Genomic DNA, 23,445 nt, shown 5'->3' with positions numbered 1-23,445 from the left:
AGTTACCAACTGTTTTCTTTCCATCTAGCTATAGTAAATGCCTGCTGCTTCTCGGTGTTGCAGATAGTATGTCTGGAAGTGATGCATGTAGACTTCTTTTAAACAGATTTGGTTTTGAAAGCTGTTAATCTGATAACTATGGGGTGAATAATGGAGAGAAAATACACTGAATAGTGGTTTGCACATCCCATGTATTTATCTGTATTGTATGTCTGTTTCTAGCCATAGCCTACAGAGGGTATGTCTGTAGCAGTGGTCAGCTACAACAGCGTAAGGCTGTAGCAAACGCTTTGTAAAGACTTACAAACTGAGTAGGTCAGTGCTTCAATCCCTGATGCTCACAAAGGTGGTGGCTCTCAAACCTGCAGATGTCCCTTTGGCATACCTGGGAAGGAGGATTCAGGCTTACAGCGTCTCCAGGGAGATGGAGAACGACAAGCACGTGTGCTGACGTGTTGTCAGCATGGACATCAGGCCTCAGCAGCCTTTCCTGTCCACGTTCAATGGCAGGGACATCATGGGAGCCTGCAGAATGTTTTTGGAAATGGGTGGTGGAAGGACCTTTGAGCTGACAGGTTGTGTCATCACTTCTAATGTACGAAGTTACTCCTGGCGTGCTTGTTTTCAGGAGCTTTTAAACAGGGGTAGATGCTGTAAGCAAAGAATCTGTGATGTCTTTGACATGTTCCTGCTTTTTGCTCTTTTCACCAGGGTCTGTGAGACTGAGGGAAGTTTCAGCAACTCAGTTTCTGGTTTTCTGCCATTTTAGACATACATAGTTTCCTGTCAGAACTGAGACACTTCACTGTGCCATACCAGAATTGCAATTAAAAAAAAAAAAAAAAGGAAAAACGACACAAAAAGACAATACTGGTACTATGGGTGACATTTGGTAAAGCAGATTATTTCCCTAAATGCACAGAATGTATGATAGATAAAGATACTGCTTTAGTAATATAAAAAGTCCACTAGACCCCATGAGAGGTTTGCGTAACAGTGAAGATGGGGTGTGAATTTCTTTGAATTTCTTTTCTATATCTGTTGGATATAGCTAATAAAGACTAGCAGGCTGCCTACAATGCCATCTGTAACAATATGAAGACAGATAAGAATGCATCTGTCTTTTCCTCCTGCCTTTTTAGCTTGCTTTTAAAGCTTCGTTTGGATGGATGGTGCTGCATCTTGGCTTTTTTTTTTTTTCTCCCCTGAGATGTTTTATTCTAGCTCTGTTAGTAGTACAGTCCTCTGCTATCTGAAGAAACCTCCTCATGTAGTCCAAAGGGTCGTTAGTAGAACATCAACAAAATCACTCCTTTGAAAGTGAAAACAAACCAAAGAACTTTGCAAAATAGGTGTCCTGACAACTCTACAAAAGCAAATCATGGGCTTTGCAGAGTCGAGGCAGGGGAGGGGGGTTTGGCAGTGGTCAGGGGACAGCTATTGCTATATCTCTTTGCACATAATAGTTTGAATTGTTAACTTCTTGCTTCCTGCCAGGACAGGAGAAACCACAAAGGACTGGTCCAGTAGTATCTTGTTTATTCCTGCACAGGTGACTTCTGTTGAATTAAATGAGGTTACGCTATTCTTGTGGAAGTGAGTGAAGTCCAAATACCCAAAAGCAAACACAAACTTCTCTCTTCTAGATACGAGGCAGGGGGTTAAAAGAATTTTAGAACATTCCTAGCCCTGGCATCCCCGTAGGAGTCCATATAGCTTTCAGTGTATTGTATTTTAAAAGAAACTCAAACTCCAGTGATCTTTATTACACAAATTGTTAGATTTGGAGTCCTGAGGAATTTTTCCCTAAAAATGACTAAGACCCTGCATTATTTTCTTTTCCTTCTAAGGATCACAGGGAGTTTTATCTAAAACCCACCATGCTCTGCAGAGAACTTAAAACGGTATCAATAATGTTCTTCATTGTTTCTGCTCATTCCCTGTATTGCATGATAACTTTGGCCTCTAGTTTTTCGTGCAGATGTTAAGGTCGTTAACATGACTGAGAAGTGTTTTGGGGCCTGTGGTGTGTGGTTGTATATGAAGTAGAATTAGGAAGTCGTTTTCTAAAAGAAACGTGTATTACACGAGTGCTCGAGATTGCAGCCAGCTCAGTTTGATGACTGAGGTGGCCACAGGTCTGTTCTGGTGTTCCTAGGTGAGTCCAAAGGCCTGTGTGCTGACCTAAAATTTCAGTCTTGAGTGAGAATGTTTAGATTTAACCCTTTTTGGTATCACTTTCTTGTGCTTTGATAACTCATTCACCGAAATACTTCTCTTATTCAAAGAGTGCGGGTAGAGGGCACCCTCTCCCTAAAACTGAAGGGCCAGGCTCTAGACCAGTTTGAAGGTTTGCTATGTTAATTGGTTTCTGAGGGTCAGCCCTCCTAGAGTGAATAAACAGAGAGAATCCTTCTGTGCCATTGCAAAGGAGCAGCAGGATATATAGGTGAGGCTGCTGGGGACTTTCTGTTTTAGCAGTTCTTACCAAGTACTGGTTGCCCACCATCGTATTTAGGGGGTTGCCACTGCACAGTGCAGTAATCTTCTCCAATATTGCTGATCTTGGGAGCTTCTGGAGGGTCAGGAACATCTGAAGACAGTTGAGAACGCGCGAGAGTTGTTACTGTTTGGATTTCTGCATACAAGTCAATGAAATATTTTGCTTTAAGATTTTTTCAGTATTGTATTTATGCAGCTTTGTCAGAGAGCAACAGTAGGTACAGTCAAAAATGTATTATTTAGTCTGAAGTCAATCCTGCTCTTTGATGCTTTTATGTTAGGTTGGTTTTCCTTTTAATACCATTGATTATTTGGCTCCCTTGTTCTTCACAGGCATAACTTTTTGCAAAAATGTAAAGTAACAAGGTAATTCTGTTCTGTAAGAAGATGCTTGCTCCAGAGTTTCCTATTTGCTCTAGCATAAACTTTATATAGAATAAAATAACTGTGTGTCTCATATATTTTGTTATTTTGGAGATATTCATACTAAATATCCTGATTTAGGATTTATAAAAGATGAAAAGAGACTTAGTATTCACCTAAGCAGTGAATTCTAAATTTTAATACTGTAGGTGAAAGCAATTTTCTTTTGTAATTTCTGAGTTTGCTTATAACCTGACCTTTTGTCATACGTGTGGTAGGGTATAAGCAAGTTAAATATTATGAAAAATTTTATTGAAATTACTGACTCAAAATCATATTCCCCCCAGCTCTTCTGTGACTCATAGTGGCAATCTGTTCATCTTGTGTCAGAGACATGATGTCTCTTTATTCCATTAACCATTTACTGCTTATAGAATGCAGCAATCTTTGCTTAAAAACATAAACCACAACAAAATGACAGGAAGTTTTTATCTCAGACAAGCATATTCTTCAGAATGGAATGTCATCTGTAAAACGATAGGATCACCTGAAACTGGAAATAAATAAAAAGGAAATACATGGATTTCTACCAGGAGTTGTTCTCTTTTAACACAGAAGGCAACTACCTGTGAAAAATACTTCTGCCAAGTTTTGTGGTTGATAATATTGCTGCCTTTGTGATCCTTTTCTGTTTTTCTAAACCTAAAGTCAGAACTTGCCTCGGGTTTAGAGAAGGCAGTTTAGAAGAAAGTTTAGTTTCAGCGAACTCAAGACACTTTCATGCTCTGGTTCTTTTCCTTCCTTCACTTACCGATAACTTTGACTGTGATATCAGCCTTATCTTCTCCCACTGGATTCTTGACTATAACTCTGTATACCCCCTCGTCCTCCTTTTCCGCTCCTTCGATGATGAAGACACAGTGGTCTTCATGCATCTCCACACGAACTCTGCCTTCAGATTCAAACAGCAGCTGTGGGCAGTGAAAGTAGCAGAGAAAGTCATTGCAAGTTGTGCTAGGGACAGCCTGATGAGCCTGTGTGTAAGCTGGTGAAAATCTTCAAATCACTGAATATTACAAAAATTATTGAAAAGCTACGAAGTTTTTCGAGTTCTGTTTGTACGTAGAAGAGAGAAAACACAGACTAAGTGGCTCACACAGATAACATTTGGGAAAATTGGTTCTGAAAGTCTGCGGGCTGTTCAGATTTATTGCCAGTTACACATACTCTGTTTCAAAGGAGTTACTAAGTACTTCCACAAATTCCTACTTGGGAGAGCTGGGCTGTCAACGTGAAGAGTTTAATGGATGACAGTTGGGTACCGTGTAAATTCAAGGTTTGCAAATTCAGATTCAAGTGGTTGAGCAAACATTCCTGATCAACAGTATCTACATTTGGCATCAGATAACATGGATTTGAACGATTTCCCTCTGAAATTTCCCTCTGTGTTTCTTGTAACTGTTAATGACATCGATGTGGTTTCTTTCACTCAGGAATGTCCTATGTGGTAACTTTCTACTCTTCTCTGAGCTGAGATCTAAACATACTGACCACAGCTTTGCTGTACGTGTAAAACACATTCCTTTGTGTTCCTGCACATCTTCAGACTCGGAACACGATCCGTTAGAAAGCATATGTGCCTGAATAGGGACTGGTGCAGCAGAATCCTAACCCAGACGAAGGTTTATTCTTGCATACTAAGTGTAAGATGTTTTTGACTCTATCAAAATAAAAAAGTAGTTTATGACAAAAAGGAAACTTGTTAGAAAATGAATCATCTTTCACTGTTTTGTACATACATAGTCCACTCTCTTGACCCATTGTCATTTTTCCTTGTGTCCTGTAAGATTTTGTCCTAGTTTTTTTCCTCAAGTTATTGTTGAAGCTTACAGGTGAGTGGGGAAAAAAAAAGGCATAAACATTCGAAAATATATTAAAAATAGTTTTCAGATAATTCTTTGATGCCTCGTAATCCAGCCACCATGAAAGAGATTTCCTCCATCAGCATCTTACTCTAAAATTACTCACCAGACCTCTTGTGCCCATTCAAAGTGTTTGGTAATTACGACTGTGAGGCAGGATGTTGGGCCTGATGTGCTATTTACTTCACCACTTTTAATATCTACTGACTTTAATTTTATTTCCTTCTGAATAAAACCTTTCATCTGGAACACACTGAGTGTATTTTTGTGTCTGCATAAATAATAAGGAACTTACCTTACTATCAGGATTTAAATCACTGCTGTTTTCTGAGGAAGCTGTGGAATCATCATTGCTTCTAAGAAGGTCACTTTTCTAGATAAGAAAAGAAGCCACAGAAAGTCAGCTAAATCTTTCTGAGCAGAGCAGTAAAGCTGCTTCTGCAAGACAGAGGAGAAGAGGCTGTAGGATTTTTTTTTGGGGGGTGAATCTGGAGGTGTGAGAAAAGCGATGAGCAAAGCGAGGCAGCGAGCAGACCTGGGGGGGGAAATCAACTGATACAGAAGTGCAGAGCAGAAATGGAAAGAGATGGATCAGATTGCCGTGAGTTAAGGGAAGGAGAAGTCAGGAAGCCCGAATTTACACCCTGACAAAGGTGCATGACATTCCTGCAGTGGAATTGTAACAGAATCTCTCTGTGTCCTGCGGTACTGGTTACTCATGGTCTGTAGCTACAAACATAAGGATTACTTATTTCTGTAACAACGGGAGGGTAAGGCAGTGTGTTTCAACACTCGGAAATACAGTCAGGTCCGTGACATCAGAAAATGTGTTCTGAAGCTGTTTGTTCAGGATTTCATTAGTATGTATAATTAATTTATACATCCTTCACATCAAGACTGGCTGCTCTGATTCATAGATTGAGGCTTCACGCCCCAGAAATACCACTGGGCAGGGGTTGTCTGGTACCCAACTGTCACTTTATCAGAGAAACTCCTGCGGGAGAGCCAGTTTCTCTTGGTTCCCAAAAGAGAAACAAAGGGCTTTGTCGTTTGTTTCCATACGAATTCTGCATTGCAGAGAAAAGGCCCAAGTGTTATTAAATGTGCTAACCTGGACAAAGAATGTGACAGAATCATGAAGGAATGAGATTGGGGAAATAAATATAATTTGCAATATTATTTTGTCCGTATCTACACCTATGGGAAATGTAATGATGCTGTAGAATATCATGCAAAGTGTTTCCCAGTTTGGTGCTAGTTATAGCTCAAGAGCCCACAGATGGTGAGGGGTGGGGATGTTCTGAGAGAACCAGAAAGGAATCTTGCTTTACTTTTTGTGTCTGGCTTCTCAATTCTTTCTCTGATGTTTTGTCATTGATTTGACACTTGCAAATAGCAAGTGTCCCTTACGGTCATTATGCCAAATACAGTTTTAAGGACGTGGTCTGCTAAGAAGACATTTTCTTCACAGACTGTAGAACTCTTGAGAAAGATTAAAAGAGAAGCTGCCATCTTCAGAACATGTCCATCCTACCAGGTGAAGGTGATGGGGATGACTCATCATTCTTTCTTTTTCTCAGAGGTAGGAAGAGAATAAATATGTGTGGTATCCTCCTGTCTACATGTACATATGTCTACTCATATATACTCAGCCCCCTTTTTTTGGAACAGGAAGACAGGCAACAGATCAGAAATAGAGCAGCTCACGATGAGTCTCACGAAAAACAGCTCAATCCCAAACAGCTGCATTGCAGATATTTAATTTTTTTTTCTTGAGGTTTACAAAAAATAAAAGGAAGATGAAAATACTTGTAATTAAGAATTGTAAATCCAAATAAGGTTTGAGAAAGAAAACAAACTTCCCGTTGTGCCGACTTTGCCCCAGACACTGTGTCAGGTTGGGCATTACCTTGTTTACTTTCTGCCAGATGACAGTGGGCGTTGGGTCTCCCGATATGGGAACATCCAGTCTCAATTTGTTCCCAGCCACAACGACAATAGTGTCAGGGGATTGGCCCAGACAGTCAAGGTGGATTTTGGGAGGTTCTATAGCAAAGGCAGAGAAAATAAGTTTTAAATATAGTTTGAGTGTTCTGTATGAAAAAAAAAAAAAAGTGAATATTCATATATTGAATTAAAATGAAAAAACATTGCTTTCTTTGCTATTGAAAATATATTTACTTGCATATAAATAATAATGACTGCTGTTCTTACCTTCTCGTGGTACAAAATCAATCTTGACCTCTGGGGGAGAAAAAAGTGGGGAGGGGGTAGGAGAAATGGATCAGAAAACAGAATTCACATAATATTTGCACCCAAAAAGTAGTTTTAAAACTGTTCATCATTAAATCGTCGTAAGGCATGTACGTCAACAGATTAATGCAATAAACTGGAAAACAGGTTCTGTGAAACAATGTGGTAACGATAACACAAAATAACAGGGAAAAAAATTGTGCCTATGTTGAGGTATCAGGAAAAGAGATTCCACATACTCTTTCCTGGTATAACCATGATTAATGCCATCATTTTATCCCTCTGGAATTCCCATTACAAATTCTAAGGTAACTTACCCAAAAACTGAAGCTTGGCAGAAAGGTTGTAAGCAAATCCCTGAGGGATGAAGGAATAATCAGCCTCGTCACCTGGTGTTACGTCCTCGATGGTTAGCTTATGGATTCTGGAAACATGAATAAATGTGTTCTACTCCTTTACCTTATCTCTCCAGGAGAAACAGGGCTAAGAAACTTGAGCACGGAAGGGCACAACTTTTATGTGTGCATATAAACACTAGTTTTTCCGAAGATGTTTATACATACGTGCCATCTTAATCGTTTAAACACTGCTGCTAATTTTAAAGTTTTCAACAACGTGTTTTCTAGGTTGTTTGCATCCCAAGAAAACATGAAATCCTCATGAAAATTGAGGATGAATTCTGCTGATACACCACCGATTCCATACCTGCAAGCCGTACCACCACAGACAGACTGCACACATACCAAAGCAAGTCTGCCACTGTCACGTTGATTGCATATGAGAAGGTTTTAAACTTTTTTCCTTTCAGCTGATGACAGGACAAAGTCTTGGTTTGTATCCCTATCCCCAGCAATAGTAGTTCCCATGGGTCGTAATGCAATACCCAAGCCTGTACCTACCTTCTGCAAGGAGACTAACCTGCCAATATGGGAGATCTTAATCCTTTCATCTGGGACCACCTCCTTTCCATTTTTCAACCAGATTCCTTTCACATTTTCATCGGAAACTTCACACTTGAAGACTGCCTGGTCGCGTGCCTTCACTGTCAGGTCCGCAATGCTCTGATAAACTTCCAGCTTTTTCTCTGATATTGTGAGAACAATCAACACACACATCAACGGATCAGAACAGATCTGTAAGTAAAGAGTTGGTGTGATTTAGTGAAAGGCTACGGCTGAGCGAGCTGTTTGTGGAAGGGTGAAATAAGAAGGGAAATCCACAGCGTGCAGGGCTTTATCAGGGCTGGGAGCTAAGCACCTGTTCTTATCAGAGTATCCGTTACATCCGGCACACAGGTCGGAGTTCTCCTTGAGGCCTTTATTGTCAAACTTTCTGCTCCTTATTAAGTCTTCTGTTTCCCTGGCGTAAGGATTCTGCTACCCCTGCCCATTATCCTGGAGAAGGTCTCTGGTTCTGTGCTGTTGCCTGTGCCTACCTTGTACAATTAGTTCAGCGACCGATGTCCCACCATTGGTCTTCACGGTGTAGTGTCCGCTGTCCTCCTTGGTTGACTCATTAATAATTAGATAGTGCTTTGTTCCATCTTTCTTGAACCGGTACTTGAATGTTTCCTCCCGCGTCAGCTCAATTCCATCCTTTTCCCTGCAGTGCCAAATTGCGTTGAGTTGGTTTTGTGTGGTAGGAAGAGAAGAGTAAGAGTCAGCCTAAGGTTACTGGGGACTGGAAGATAAATCCAGTCTTTGCAGAATAACAAAGAAGAGACCATTGCACAAAGGTTAGTGGAGCCAGAACAAGAATGCTTCTAGCTTAACCATTGATTTTCACTAGGGTTTGACTTGTGGTTCCAGAGGGTTCACCCGCAAGGAATTACTTGGTTGTTGCTATTTATACGCTATAGATAAACATGAAAGCATGTTAAATGCTGTAGAAGATACAGGGAGGAAGAAACACTTCACCAGCAGGGAATTTACTATCTTAAAAGCTGCCCTAAGTTAAACAGTACTCGCTGGGGAATGACTTAAAAGCCTTAATTTTCTTGATTTGAATTCTAATTGTTATAAATTCATGGTTCGTGGGCATCAGCAAAAGAAGAAAATTTTAAGATGGATTTAAATGAAGATGGTTTTTAGATTTTGTAGCCCTTTCCATTCAAAGATGCCAGAGTATATTTAAGACATTACTAAATTAAGCTTCACCATCCAGCCTGGGAGGAAATTTAATTATTGTAATTTCCAGTCGTCATGAAGGGAAACAAGCAGAGAGGATTCGTGCTGTTTAGTCAAGGTCACACAAAAATACATCAGACGTTTTAAATATTTCCCGTTCCTAATCCTAAATTACATAAACAGGGTACAAGAAAATAACTTGTAATTTCTTCAACTTACTCCTTTTGTAGCAGTTTATATTTTTCATTATTGTTTGAATATATTTATATTATGTTACTTGAATACTGCTGCAGTTTGTAAATGAAAAAGTTTTCTTCTTTGGTACTTTCTCACATGGAAAAAAAAATAGAAAAGACGTTACCCTTTTAATCTAGTGATAATTTTCTTCCTATCTTGTGTTATTTCCCTTATTTCTTACCAGTGGCTATTCAGCTAAATGAATGAGCATTGGTAAGAAAGAGATCTCGTGATATCTTGTCTAAATAATGAAAATAGACTTTTTTCAATGACTAGTGTCATTGAATCCCCTCCTTGGGAAGGGATTTATACTTACATGAATATATTTAACTTCTGTTTGCTTTACTGACTAACACATTGCTGATGCTGTGTGTGAGCAGAGTGTTTGCAGAGGGCTGTACTGACAAATAGGGGAGTGAAAAAAAAAAGTAAATCTCAAAAAAGAACTCCCAGATGTCATTTGGCTTAAAATAATATCTTGCTGCAGTGAAAAGTGAAAAATCTCATTTGAAGTCCTATTAAAGGCTTTCCTTTGGTAGCTAGGGCGATGAAGTAGAAGAATCAGTTGATACTAAAGTGTAAGCGAAGGATTTTATAGAACCATAGAACTAGAATCATAGAATGGTTCGGGTTGGAAGGGACCTCAAAGATCATCTAGTTCCAACCCCCCTGCCATGGGCAGGGAACTGTTGGTTTAAAGACCAGTGTAGGTCATCTGGTCCAGCTGCACACCTGACGCAGAACCAGTGCAATAATACCAAGTCAGCCAAGTCCTGAACACGTGAAAGATCAAATCCCTGTTCTCGACTTTGCCCTCAACGCCTCTTTTCTCCATCTGGAAACGCTTTCCTGTTTCCTGTTTAGATTCTAAGGATAAACTGGTTAAAATCTTCTGAGATATTGCTGGTGTAGGTACTATGTGACAATGGGAACACACAGATTTATTGTTATTATTAAGCTACTATAGTTTGATTTTATTTGGAGTCGATAAGATGATACATCCAGCATTCAGAGATGGAAAAAACAGGTCAAAACTCTGTATTTTATGACATCTTTTTCTTCAAGAAGACTATTATTTCCAAGACCATCTGAAGTTTAGAAGTAACTATTCCGTAGTACTGCATAAGAATCACGGGAGACTTTTTTTGGTGATCAAGAGAACATTCTTTCCTGAAGATCCTGAAAAGATCCATATAATGAGTTCTCCAAGCCCTGGGCTGAAGGCCACACCTAAGAGGCTGTAAGCCTTATTTTTGTCTTGTGCAAGTCCCATCCTTGCTTTTGTTCCTGTGCTTGTGATTTCATACCCCAGGTTTAAAGGGTGCGAGAGCTCTAGCAGGTGTCCTGAGTTCCTGCCTCTTACTTTGCTTAAACTATTGAGCATTTTCTCCATGAGTCATAAACCTGGAACTCTTTCTCCACACCCTGTTTCGTGTTTTCCCTGGACACTTCTCTCCACTGTCCAAAACACAGCTTTTCTTGCCAGAGAGCATTGACTGAGTCTCACATGATAAAACCAGTAAAACACAGTGGAAGCATCTAGCTGCTCCGTTTTCTGTTGCTACGATTCGAAGAGTTTCTCAGACCACTTGCTGCATTTCAGGCTGAGACAGCTGCCAGTTTGCCCTTGTCACACCACATGCCCATCCCACAGATACCAGCTCCGCGAGATGTATGGGAGTTGTTCAAAGGCATAGGATCAAGCATAGGATCAAAGGGTGGCAGCTGCACCGTGCTCTGAGAGGGACGGATCTGGTTGTCCCCGTCTCTTGTGACCAGGCATCTGTGAGCAGTTCCTGAACAATAGCATGTGTCTGCCCGCGCACGTGGCTTCGGTGCTGTAATGCACACGCTGTGCCAACTCTTGGGCTCTATTTAAATTCTCAGTTCCTTCCTTTTGGGAGAGCAGATGAGTGGTCGGCGCTTCTCAGGAATGTAATGGGCATTGTGGGAACAGTTGATAACCATGTGCCTGAAGCTGTTAACAAGCACGAGGGAATTTCATCTGGTAGAGAAACGAAGTGAGAACAGTCTGCCTAAGACCTGATATGCAAGCGCTGCCTGCTGTGCCTGCCCAAGCAGCAGGAACCTTCCAGTTTCCGCTCGGCTGGAATGCCCAACAAAATGGACTCTATGGTCTAAATGTTTGTCATAGATTTCATAGATTTCTAGGTTGGAAAAGACCTTAGAGATCATCGAGTCCAACCGTCCCTAATCCCCATTAAACCATATCGCTAAGTAGATCATCCACCCTATTCTTAAACACATCCAGGGATGGGGACTCAACCACCTCCCTGGGCAGCCTATAATCCTGCCTATAATCCTTGTCATCTTAATCCTGCTCGCTGTGTAAGCGTAATGAGCAGCTTTGCAGGATCACCCCAGCAGATATGTTAGAATAAGTCGATGGCTCCCCTCTCTGTCTCAAGAGACACTAACTTTTTACCTAACAAAAAATACTTTAAAAAAAACAGCCCTCACTGCAGGTGAGAAGAGCAGAAGATTCCATAAAGTGCAGCAAACTCATCACAGTACAGATCTGATTAGTCCAGGCAACAGTTGGACATCACTGTCAAGTGTTCAGAAAACTTTAAAGGTAACAGCTCGGTACACACACTAGCGTCTTGTAAACATTAAACAAGAAATTCTAGAGACACTATAAAATGTCTAAACTTAATTATTTCTGCTGTATTCTGGCCTCTCAGTTCCTCCTCAATGTTTCACATATAGGAGAAAGATCAATCTTTTCCTGAAAACAATTGTGTAGGATACCTTCTTCCTTTTTATTCCATAGCTCTTCTCCACAAACTCTGGTCCTAGAATGTCCCATGGAGGAATATGGTTTCATGTTGTTTGTTTTTTTTTTTTTCCCCTTTTCTATTCCCTTACCATTTCACAGTAGCTCCTTCCTCAGACACCTCACACTCAAACTCGACTCTCTCTCCAACCATGACCATCTGGTCCTCCAGTGGGTGAGTGATCAGGATTGGGGGTTCTGGAAACGAAGAGACTTTTATTAAAACAGTATTCTGAAAGACTGAAGACCAGAGGTAGATTTCACCACTCTGCACTCCACAGGAAGAACCTCTGGCCACATACATGGTGACGCTCTCTGTGTTGGAACTTAAAATTTACTGTGCCAGATCACATTATTAATATTATCAAATCACCTTTTGGGTTTGGCTTCACAAGACAGAATACAAACACAGGATTAATCAGTTTTCATATATATTCTGAAATTCTAAACTGGAGGCATTAGTTTTCTGTGCTACTCCATCTGCTTATAGAGCTTGAGGCACATGTTTCTGTTGAGCAGAATCAAATTTCTAAAGTCAGTTTGAAATGTGTCTGTGCTTTCCTAGTTGCAGCTATAGGGAAAAATTTCCTTCATTTAACTGCAGGAAAAATCTCTACTTCAGTAGATGTCAGAATTTGATCGTAAGTTTGAGAATTTCCTTTCCTAGGAGATTAACTGATCTGAGGGTAGAGGAGGTGGCAGTAATTCAAAACTAAATGTTAGGGGAGATCTCTTTCCTTCTGCTACCATTGCTCACCTTTTACAAACAGTTCTGTGAAGCTCTTCTCCTCCCCTACCACACATTCGTACGCTGCATCGTCGGCCAGAGAGCAGTGGTTTATGGTCAGTATTCTCTTATTCCCAACAGCCTCAAAAATATATCTGAAAAGAGAATTTAAGTGGAATTATCAGAGAGTAACTCTTCTAGACCCGGTCAGTGTCTTCCTCCACCAGGTGGAGAAAAAGGTTCCTGCTTTTTTTCTGACGTCAGTGGCAAGGTTTGTTAGGGCTCAAGACCTGTGTCCCTGTCCTGGTGCAGTGGGAAGCAGTGTTTGAAAAAAACTAGTGCAGGAAATTAGGGAGAAGCCTTCACACACGTGTGGGATGTACAAACTCCTGGGAATGGTGTTGGATGTTTTTCTAGGGTTTTGCCATACAACAAAACCGACTGCCATTAAAAGTGCTTTGTCGTGGCTTCGGCACAAAATCCCTGGGAATTGGTTTTACGAAGAAGCTGCACTGAAGGACATCCCATATCCCAAGAAAGTAGTTTTGAACCCTGGCTGTATACATAAAGGTCAGAATATGATCTGAGGACTTACTTGCTAATTAGGCAGATGTAAGCATCCAGTTCCACGTGTAGATGTATAGAGCAGAGGGAAGAAGAAGAAAAAGTTATGAGAACAGCAAACTGACCCTGAGCCAAAGCTCTATGTAGATTCTTTCCCAGCTCCCATTTCTCCCTATTTTATTTCTTTCTTTGGGAGAAAAGCTAGTTTTTCCACTTCATCCAAGCTGTAGCTCATTCCTTTTTGAACTTCCCGTATTTCTAGTTTACCTGCCGCTCACTTGGATCTCCTGTCCATTCTTGAGCCATTTCACATCAGCATCTGGATTGGCAACTTCGACCATTAATTTAATCTTTTGTCCTTTGTCGACTTGGTAAGCTGGATCCAGTTTCTGGAGGAATGCTGTGGTGAAGAAAGATTTTTTTAAGAAAAAGAAGATCTTAATAATTTCTGTACTTAACTTTTTTTTTCCTTTTTTTTTTTTTTTTACATTCTCTGTCAGGAAAATAAATCTTTATTTCTTTTCCTGTTGTTTACCATCATCTTAAACCTTCCTCACTTTCTGCATCCCTGTTTGCATTTTTACCATTTCTGTCTGTGCTTCATCCTGTTCTGTTTTCTGTTTTTCCTTAACATGGGATGAAAAGCATGTGATATAAACTAAAATAAGCAAAGTAGAATATTCCAAATCAAGTGTGAACATGTACTTCAACGCATCCTAAATAGAGTTACAGCTCTGTCTGCCCACGTAGGAAAATGATATTGATCTTCTCAGTACTAATGAATGGCAATTTGCCTTCTCTATTTCAGACTTTTGAAACAAATTAGTTAAAATTAGATAATTAGTACTTCACAAGACTACAAAAAGCAGAAGATTTGAACGTATGATATATTTGGAACAAATACAGCTCACCAACCTGTGCTTTTTTTCTCTTCCTTCTTTATGCGTTTGAGGCGTTTCAGCATCCCACGCAAATCGGTGATGCCGTACTGGAAAGCAATTTTCTCGTATTCCGAAGGAGGAGCTTTCCTCAGGATTTCCCAGACATCAACATCAGATTGTGATTCAGGTTTTCCTTCACCTCTGCAGAAAGGGATTAGAGTATCTGAGTGCCACTACTGAGAGGATTTAAAACCAGCCACAGCTTGGCAAGCTACCTATTGGCTTGATGAAGCCATTTCTTAGTAAAAAAATTAGCAGTCTAACTTTTTACTGTATTATTACCTAAAATAATGACATCAAACTGGTGACTAGTTTTACTTATATTTATATATACATTGATTTATAGCCAATCGCTGTCCTGAAGGGTTTACTTTCCAATAGCCAAAGCAAATAAATATTAAGTTCCCTTTGATGATTGGCAATGGAAACACAAGAATACTTCTTTTCCTGTCAGGGTCATGCACAAAGTATGTGGCAAAGCAAGGACCTGAACTGATAATCTGAGAACCTTCAAAACAAGGCAGCTGGTTTATATTAATAAGAAACAAGTGCTTTTCTACTGAGGATGTTTTTCCTCTGCACTAAAATGAATCACAGATTATTAAAATATTTATTGTAAAGACAGTTGTTGGCTGCAGTTATCTGTAAACATAAAGGCACATGGGTGAGGAGTGGCAAAGATGACAATATCTGTAATGGATTACTTATTTTGTAGTTTAACCAAAGTACCAGTATGGAAGTATGGAAGAAGTATGGAAGAAGTATGGAAGTATGGAAGTATGGAAGAAGAAGAAGAATGGAAGTATGGAAGTATGGAAGAAGTATGGAGTATGGAAGTATGGAGTATGGAAGAATTAATATTTGGTTTAGCAAAACCAAGGGAAAATTCGATTGTCTGGCTTCAGGAGGAAGTATGGAGTATGGAAGAATTAATATTTGATTTAGCAAAACCAAGGGAAAATTCGATTGTCTGGCTTCAGGAATGGCATTCTTTTTCTGTCATTGTATTTTTGATCTCAAAGATGATAAATAGAAAAAGAAATTGGCGTAAGCTTACCGATTTACCGAGCGCAAGAAGCTGCTGCACTCCAGAATGACGCAGAGAACCGTTTGGAGGAACACGCAGCATCCCGATGGGCAAGAAAGAGGGCATCATGTGTTAATACAACAGAGCCATGAGAGTCATCTTCACCTTTAGCCTGTGCTTCAGGAGCAGGGAGATGAAGGACCTCATGCAAAAGCTCTGAAATAGGCTTGAGAAAAACACTCTTCCCTATTGAAACCAAACTCACTCCCACACGTTGTGCAATTCCACGCTGCGATTCATGTTATAAGTGTGAACACTTCTGCTTATTCCTAATTATGGCTGATCACCTTACAGGGAAACAAATAGCTTTGCTTTGCCCTGTCCTCACGGAATTGTTGCCTGTCATAGTTTGCATTTTTGTGAACAGAGAAAGGATGAAAGAAGTAATATTTTCTTAAAATTTTCTTTAGGAAAAGGAACTTCCCATGGTTGCTGTTTCTGATATCACCAGGACCAGGCAGATTCCAGTGCAGCAGAACACACCTTTGTAATGAAGCCATGCTCAGCAAACCTCAACAAGCAGGCGAGTCATGCAGCAGGTAATGCAGAGAAAAGTGGAGGATTATTTGGCATATTTCCATTTTTTTTTTTTTTTTCAGAAAAAGAACAGTCCCTTTAGCATGTGAGAAATATTGCTACTGAAAAAGCATGACTGTAGTCATTCTAACCAGCAGTTCTCCATATAACCAAACATTTCTGGGACTCCTTTTATTGCCCCAAAAAGGCTTGTTTGCACCGAGCACACTATGTTTGTTAAAGTAGTGCAGTCCAGGGTTGGGATTTCCAGCACCCTTGTAGCTCTTGAAGAGAAGGGAAGGAGGAGAAGAGGATTTTCAGCTCAGTGAGTCTGAGCTGAAATATGGCATGCAATCTCTTGTCCCTTTGGAGTGGCTTAGCCCTCGCTGAGCCCCGAGCCCTCACGAGCACTGGTTGAGTGGATAGGTGGAGCTGAAGTTTGGACTCCTTGCGGTAAGTGCAGCCTAGTGAGTGTTTGCGTTGTCGTGACAGTGCATCCACATCACCCACAAATTCCATCAGGATTCCTCTTCTCTGTATATCTATCATTTAGTCTGGCAGCTACAAATGGTTTGTAGTTCTGCCTAGCAGAAGGCAGGACGATTGAACAAGTTTGCCAAATAGACAAAGATTTTTTGTTTTTTTTTTTTTTAACATGTGCATTCTTGGGGTAATTGTCCTGATCATATCAATGAGCAACTCTAAAATATTTCTAAATACATATGAATTGGAATAGATAGATAAGTACATAAAACTAGGAATATATAATATTTCTAGTATGTGCTGAGTTCTTTGTACTGGTGCAATTGATGTTCTGTGGAGCAACGTGTATCTCAAAAGGAAATAGAAAATCACAGGAAATAAGAAAGACTTAAGAGATTCAAATGTTATTATTTTCCTTCAGGCATAATATAAATATTGGTGGTCTCTCTGTCTGTCTGCCTGTTTACATGTTCGTCTGTATACGCTCCTTTACCTGAAAATGTACAGGTAGGATTATGCACGGAGTTTTCAAAAATATTTTGTATGGGTTATTTTTAAATACATCATGAGAAAAATCTTCCAATTGGAAAGCAATTCCACAGTCCAGTATATCTCCCTATTGAGAAGACTTCCTTAATTTTTGCTTTAGCTTTTCCATTACTCGGTGTCATCCCATTGTTATATCTGGCAATACTGTTTTGGAGCACACAAGCTGAAATACAAGAAACTTGATCATAAGCAAGAGTATAGTCTATTCCTTGGAAATACTGATATTTTCTAAATACAGAGAAAGGCTGGTAAGTTGCATGTAAAATGGTACTAGAAGCTACAGGTTGTAGTTTGTAAAGCGTTTAATTGAGTTGTGAAAAAGAAAAAAATCTCTTTCTCTGCTTCTGAGCAAAGGCTTCCCCATCCCAGTGCTCTGTTTCACTGCTTTGTATTTGTTCAAACAGTCTTTTTGATCCCCTAAAGACTGGAGTTACCACAGGTAGGCTGTGCTCTTCCACTACCAACAGGAACTAAGCAGCGTACAAAAAGTAAAAGAGCGCTGGGACTCCCGAAGCTTCTCCCACCCTTCCGTTGCTTTCCCTGGGGCTGGGGATCCTTATCCAGAGTCATCACTTCATAGGTTAATTATGCACTTGGGGGCATTAAGATGCAGCTTAGTGAACCTGCTGCAAATGGAATATGCAGCTGATATGTTTTAGACATATGTGGAGGGGTTAAAAATAGTTTTGTACATCGCAGGGATGGTTCCTTCCTATCCCATTACTGTCAACTGATTGGACCCAGTCAGCTGTCACCTCCTTCAAGGTCTCTGCTCGCTGTCCCGTTTAATAGTTCTGTGACAGCTGTTCCCTTCCTCTTCCCAACGACCTCTCCTTGGCCCATGGCATCTGTATGTCAACACCAGTTAATTAAATTGCAGCGATAGGAGATACAGTATTAAATGAAGCTCTCTTTATTATAGTGGGAATGTTCATTACCTCTGGATCGAGGGGCACTTGTAAATTAAATGGGACAAAGCAGAGGTGGTAAAAGAACAATCTCCAATTCTATTTGAACCCGCACAGCTCTTGAGAGCTCCTCAATATGAGGTCCCTTTTTCTATTCTGTTTGAATGAAGAATACCTTCATTCCATGATGACTTTTTATGCCCAGCTGTTCTCGTTAATATAGGAGTGGTCTTCAGCTTGTGATGTACAAGGCCTGAAGGATCCACAAATTACTCCTAAAGTAGCTGTGAAAAACAACTAGGAGCAGTGAATTTATCAGTGTGCTTAAATTCACTGAACAGGGATTTGTAAGTTAAAAAAGGCCCAAAACACTGATAAAATGCAGTGAAATTTGTAAGCTTCTTTTAAGGAACCGCGTTTCTAGTCTAACAAATAGATAAATCCACAAATTGAACATTTCTGGAAATACTGGAGATTTTTACTACTTTTTAGAGTTCTCTCACTGCTCAAAACTAATTATGAAACCAGAAGGAGAAGGCACAAGGAGAGGGGCTCAGCAAAGTTAACACTTGACTCCAGCCAGGGCCACTGTGTGAAATTATGCAAATATTTTCATGTTGGCCTCCGTGTATTTGAAGTTTTTTAAAAAGGGATCAACAATTCTTTTTTTCCCCCTTCTATTTTGTACAGAAATTCGGATGTTTGTACAGCTACTGTATTTGAGCTCTCAAGCCTGTACAGGTTTGATTACTGCCATTATTCAGAAAGATTATTTTCCCTACTTTAGAATTACAAAAAAATTGTAATGCACTTGTTGTTTTGGACCTTTCGGGTGACTTGAGGAATGGGTTCACACAGCAGGTGTAAGGATAGATGGGACAAAACTTCAGGGCCCGTTTAATAGGCACCAGCAGCATATTATGCAAACCATTTTTCTGATTTTAATTTCTGTGACAACAGGAATTTAAAGCAGCGGGTTATTGAGAAAATCTGGAAATTCAAGGATAATTTAAAACTGCTTATAAAAGAAACTGATGGTGAAAACCAAGGGACATTCAGAGAAATACATTGTTTTGCATTGAATGTTCCACTCTTAACTTCTGCACATTGTTTAAAAGCATTTCTGTCTCAGAAATTGGTGCCTGATAAGTTTCTTTCATACTGTCTAATTTTTATCATGCTCTACACATAAGAAAGATAAAGATGCATGCATTATTTCAAACCAAATGGTTCTTGTACTCAGTCTGACCAATGCATTTACAAGAAAATGAAGTAGAAATCTTACTCTCTGTTGGCACCAGTAGAATCCAAAACGTCCAGATAAAGATGGTGGTAAAAAGAGGAAAACATAAGTAGACAGGTGATGAAAACAGATACAGCAAGGAAGGATGAGAATGGGAGAAGAAATTCCACCAAAAAAGGTGAAAGTAAAAGCAAGAAATAAGAATTAGATTTGGCAGGGTAACAAATGTTTATATAATATTTATATAACATACAGTATCCATATGATAAGCAGCTGTATAATATGTAGTTGTACAGTGTAACAGGAACGTTTAGGTATCTGATAAAAAGACTTGTCCTCCCAGCTCTCCGATGTGAAGTGCTGTGAGAACTTTGGGCAGAAAATTCTGAATAAGGCAGAATTTTCTGTCTTACAGGAGTTGTAAATGCTTGTTGTGTTTTGGACATTTTTGATAAAAGGTGCTGGCAGAAGCATGTAATTACTCTAGTCCCAGACTTTTCTAGCTTGGGAAACATCGATTTTTATTTTTATTTTTTTTCTCCTCCAGTAAAAACCTAGCAAAAATACAGCAAATGCTGAGTATTTGAGGAAGTTGCCATAATTACCTGTCATCCTTTTTCCAGTTAGAGCTGCTTTAGGAAAACTAGAAGGATTCTGAATTTATGAAACTTTCATTTGTCCTAGTTCTAGCCTTTTCAGAGTTGTTCAACAGCAGCTGGTTACTTTATTTCTCTAAGTCTATGGATTTTCACTCACCTCTTTTTCAGGAGGGCACTAAAATTAAACTCTCCACCTTCTTCGTGTCCCTCAGTACTGTATAGTAACAGAAAAACATGATTAGTTTCAGAAGGAAATGGGAATCGCTTGTGAGACTGTATCATTATGTAGATGATGTATTTTTGCAGGGAAGTGGTAGATGGGTTTAGGATGACTTAGAACGTGCACTGACATGGAAGGTGGTTAATTAGGCTCTTTGTCCATATTAGTATTCATATTGGTTTAAGAAATATATTTAATGAACTTGTATTTTTTCTGTACTGATTGTGGATAGAGTTGTACAGCGTATTAATTTGGTGGTCATATTGATCTGGAACGTATTCAGTATCATGAAGATGGTGCAGAAGTTTTCCTTTAAATGCGTTAGTGCTTTTGGAAAGCTGTAGTTTAGGGAACGTGGATGTTGTTTGCAGTGTGGGGCAGTATTTAACCAACATTTTTGTGGGACTTTTTACAATCTAAAATCGCATTTTATTTCCAGTATTATCCCAGCTGTGACTGTTTCTTAAGGCTCTTTTTGATTCCAGAATTCATTATACTGAAAAAAGTGTCACATCGTTGGTGCTTGGGAGCATTAATGAAGGAATTCTGTGATCTGACTTTGGTTCTGAGATGAGATTCAATATGTAGTTGTTCAACAAGCATCATGGCAAGCAATGTTGTGATGAATTGATTTGTGAGAATAAGAAACAAGCAGGAATTTTTCGATGTGTAATTCTGTCTGTTGTGTGTAGTGAATTCGGAATGCAGTTTTACTTTTGGTGCTCTGAATCAAATGTGGTTTAGCTGTTCTTCTGAACATTGGAAGTACAGATCTATTCTGGAAACTTAGCATAAAGTCACTAAAATCCCTTCTTTGTCTTTAATTCCTCAAAAATCACTTCACGGATTTGATATAAAAGTATTGGGAGTTACACTGGATTTCATGACTATTGATTATTCAACTTAGCAAAAAAAAAAAAAAAGATCTTCTTTGCATTCAAACTGGGTTTAGAAAGTCAAAATGGATTTTATGTATCTCAGTCAGTCTCCCATCATCAATGTTCAGCTGCTCCTTGGCTTCTTTTTTGTCTTAAGAATCTGGTGACGCCGTCTCACAGCATTCAGATTCTTCCAGCAGCAACACCTTATGCTTAATTACTCTTTTATACACAGAAATTATTCTTTTCAGTTGTACTGGTGGTAGTGGTAACCCATAAAGCTGTCTCTGGCAATACACAGTGCTGGTTGCTTCAGAGAAAATTAGTCTGTCTGTAGAATGTAAGGAAAACTCAATATTGCAGGAACAAATACTTTAAAAAGTAAGGAAAAAACCTCAACAGATAAATGATGGGTATTTAAACATCACTTTAAAAAAAATGGGAGAGAAACAAATGCCAAACTTCTTGTGCTGCTTGACAATGCAAGGTTAGTGAGAATAAGTAACAATTTTGAATCAGTGTAATTTTGAATATACTGTGAGAAGAGATCTTTTTATTAAGAAAGTACAATTTTTACTTCTGTGATTACTTTCAAGATAGCACAGTACTGGAAAGGATAATTTTCTGGGACTAATGTTCAAATGAAAAAGTGTTTGTTTGGCCACTTTGTTCCTTACTTTCAGAAGATTTTCGATGTTTGCAGGCATAAAATGTACTTAAAAATCACTAGTATCTGAAAAGGGCTTCTTGTGGTCAAATATTCAGGAAATCAGAATCCACAGCTGGGAGAATAACTAGTCACCTTATTGCTTCCCAGGTGGTACCTGAATCAGATTTTCAGGAGAGCCTAGCAATCAATGTTTAGCTTTGCTGAAGAGTAAGACCCTAATAATTGCTTTAACGTGCGTAGAGTTAAGTCTGTTTTCATTATGGTAGGAGACATTGGGACCAAAAGGGATAGGGTGGGAAATTCAGTGATAGTGGGATGCAGAGTGTGCCAGGAAACAACAGGTTTCCATAGACACGTGTGTTGGTACATTCCTGGGAGCAGGGACAGTTTTAGTCAGGATGTGCCCAGCAGAGAGGAGAACAGTAAAACAGAGGGGGCAGGCATGCATATGATTTGAAGTTACTTTTTCTCTTCTAACAATGGTGGGAAGATGCCTCTTGCCAAACACATGCTTTTTCTGTAGATGAATCTGCCTCTCACTGAACTATCAAACGACTCTTTCCATTATTTATACTCATTTTACATTACTACTTATTGTATTAATCTCATATAAATACTACACACTAGAAACAACAATTTAATTGCAACGTAAGCGGCAGCTAGTCCTGTGAGTTGGGTTTTTTTTTTTCTTTTCTTAAGCAGAGAGAGACAGTTCATTGTTAGACTTGAATTTGTCTGCTGACACAGACAGTGGCTACCTGAGAAAGGCTGAAGTCATCCGTCTGCCCCCTCCTGCCAGGCTCCTGAGTGAGGGTATCAAAGACAAAGCTTCAGAATTAAACAGTTCAGTTCAAAATTTGGCTCAGAAGAAGCTGAAAATCTGAACAGCCTGATGCTGCTCACACTGCGCTCGCTCTGAACTGATTCTGAATTCTTTTAATTGTGCTGGCAAAAAGACAAACTCTTGAAGCCTAATTCCACTGCAGGGAAGTAGCACGATGCAGCTGTGCACTCAGCATCCTCTGTTTAACAGGCATCCCAGCGAGGCCGTCAGCTGCCTGCAGGTGGATTTGGCTGTAGGTAAAGTCTACAGGTCTTTTTTAGTTCTCTGGGATAGAAGGTTAAAAAGCAAATGCTCATATAAAAATAGCACTGCACTTATAGGGAAAAACTGCAGGGGTCACCACAGATGATTTGTGTCATGTGTTGGAGAAATAGAGGGCTGTTGGAATATTCTTGGTCTAGTAACTTTGCAAAAATATATGTAAACGCAACCAGAAACTGAATTACACAAAGAGAGAAATATTCAACAGTGAAAAAACACAGGTTAACTTCTAAATAATAAAAAAAAACCCAACCAATTTTGCAAATTTTCCTGATAGAAAGGAACATTGTTCCATTAAGTCCTGCATCAGTGTTCCATTAAGTCCTGCATCAGTTCAAAAGGTATTGCAGATGTGGGGAGAACGGCCTTTTCAACACCAGTGCAATACCTTGCGGTCTTTAATATCTAAGACCTACAAATACCTGAGTTTTAGAATCATAGAATCATAGAATGTTTGGGTTGGAAGGGACCTCAAAGACCATCCAGTTCCAACCCCCCCCTGCCATGGGCAGGGACACCCTCCACTACACCAGGTTGCTCAAAGCCTCATCCAACCTGGCCTTGAACACTTCCAGGGATGGGGCAGCCACAACTTCTCTGGGCAACCTGTGCCAGTGCCTCACCACCCTACACACAGTATCATTGTCTTCATTTAGTTCATACAATTATAGAACATGAAAACAAATCCAACCAAAATGCTCATATTAACGTTATCAGTGATGTGCTGCTTACAGAGCTCGCATCAAACTCCACTT

At 39.6% G+C, this 23,445-nt stretch overlaps 1 protein-coding gene across 1 annotated transcript in view; it reads right to left on the bottom strand.

Moving 5' to 3' along the window:
* Positions 1-23,445, bottom strand: part of MYBPC3 (myosin binding protein C3) — a 54,772-nt gene that overhangs the window by 16,360 nt on the left and 14,967 nt on the right. Inside the window, exons 8-24 of the mRNA XM_009979295.2 lie at positions 22,344-22,388; positions 19,975-20,031; positions 19,261-19,263; positions 15,490-15,513; positions 14,407-14,573; positions 13,759-13,891; positions 13,523-13,525; positions 12,958-13,082; positions 12,293-12,398; positions 8,476-8,642; positions 7,959-8,124; positions 7,358-7,464; positions 7,002-7,031; positions 6,697-6,833; positions 5,083-5,160; positions 3,677-3,836; positions 2,489-2,593 (exon numbers count right to left, since the gene is read on the bottom strand). Coding sequence (XP_009977597.2) covers positions 2,489-2,593; positions 3,677-3,836; positions 5,083-5,160; positions 6,697-6,833; positions 7,002-7,031; positions 7,358-7,464; positions 7,959-8,124; positions 8,476-8,642; positions 12,293-12,398; positions 12,958-13,082; positions 13,523-13,525; positions 13,759-13,891; positions 14,407-14,573; positions 15,490-15,513; positions 19,261-19,263; positions 19,975-20,031; positions 22,344-22,388 — 1,613 coding nt within the window. The remainder of the gene's footprint in view (positions 1-2,488; positions 2,594-3,676; positions 3,837-5,082; positions 5,161-6,696; positions 6,834-7,001; positions 7,032-7,357; positions 7,465-7,958; positions 8,125-8,475; positions 8,643-12,292; positions 12,399-12,957; positions 13,083-13,522; positions 13,526-13,758; positions 13,892-14,406; positions 14,574-15,489; positions 15,514-19,260; positions 19,264-19,974; positions 20,032-22,343; positions 22,389-23,445) is intronic.

The sequence above is a fragment of the Tauraco erythrolophus genome, chromosome 6 (assembly GCF_009769465.1).
Source record: "Tauraco erythrolophus isolate bTauEry1 chromosome 6, bTauEry1.pri, whole genome shotgun sequence".
NCBI lineage: Eukaryota > Metazoa > Chordata > Aves > Musophagiformes > Musophagidae > Tauraco > Tauraco erythrolophus.
Note: the sequence above shows the minus strand (reverse complement) of the source record. Positions and strands in the feature narration are given on the sequence as shown.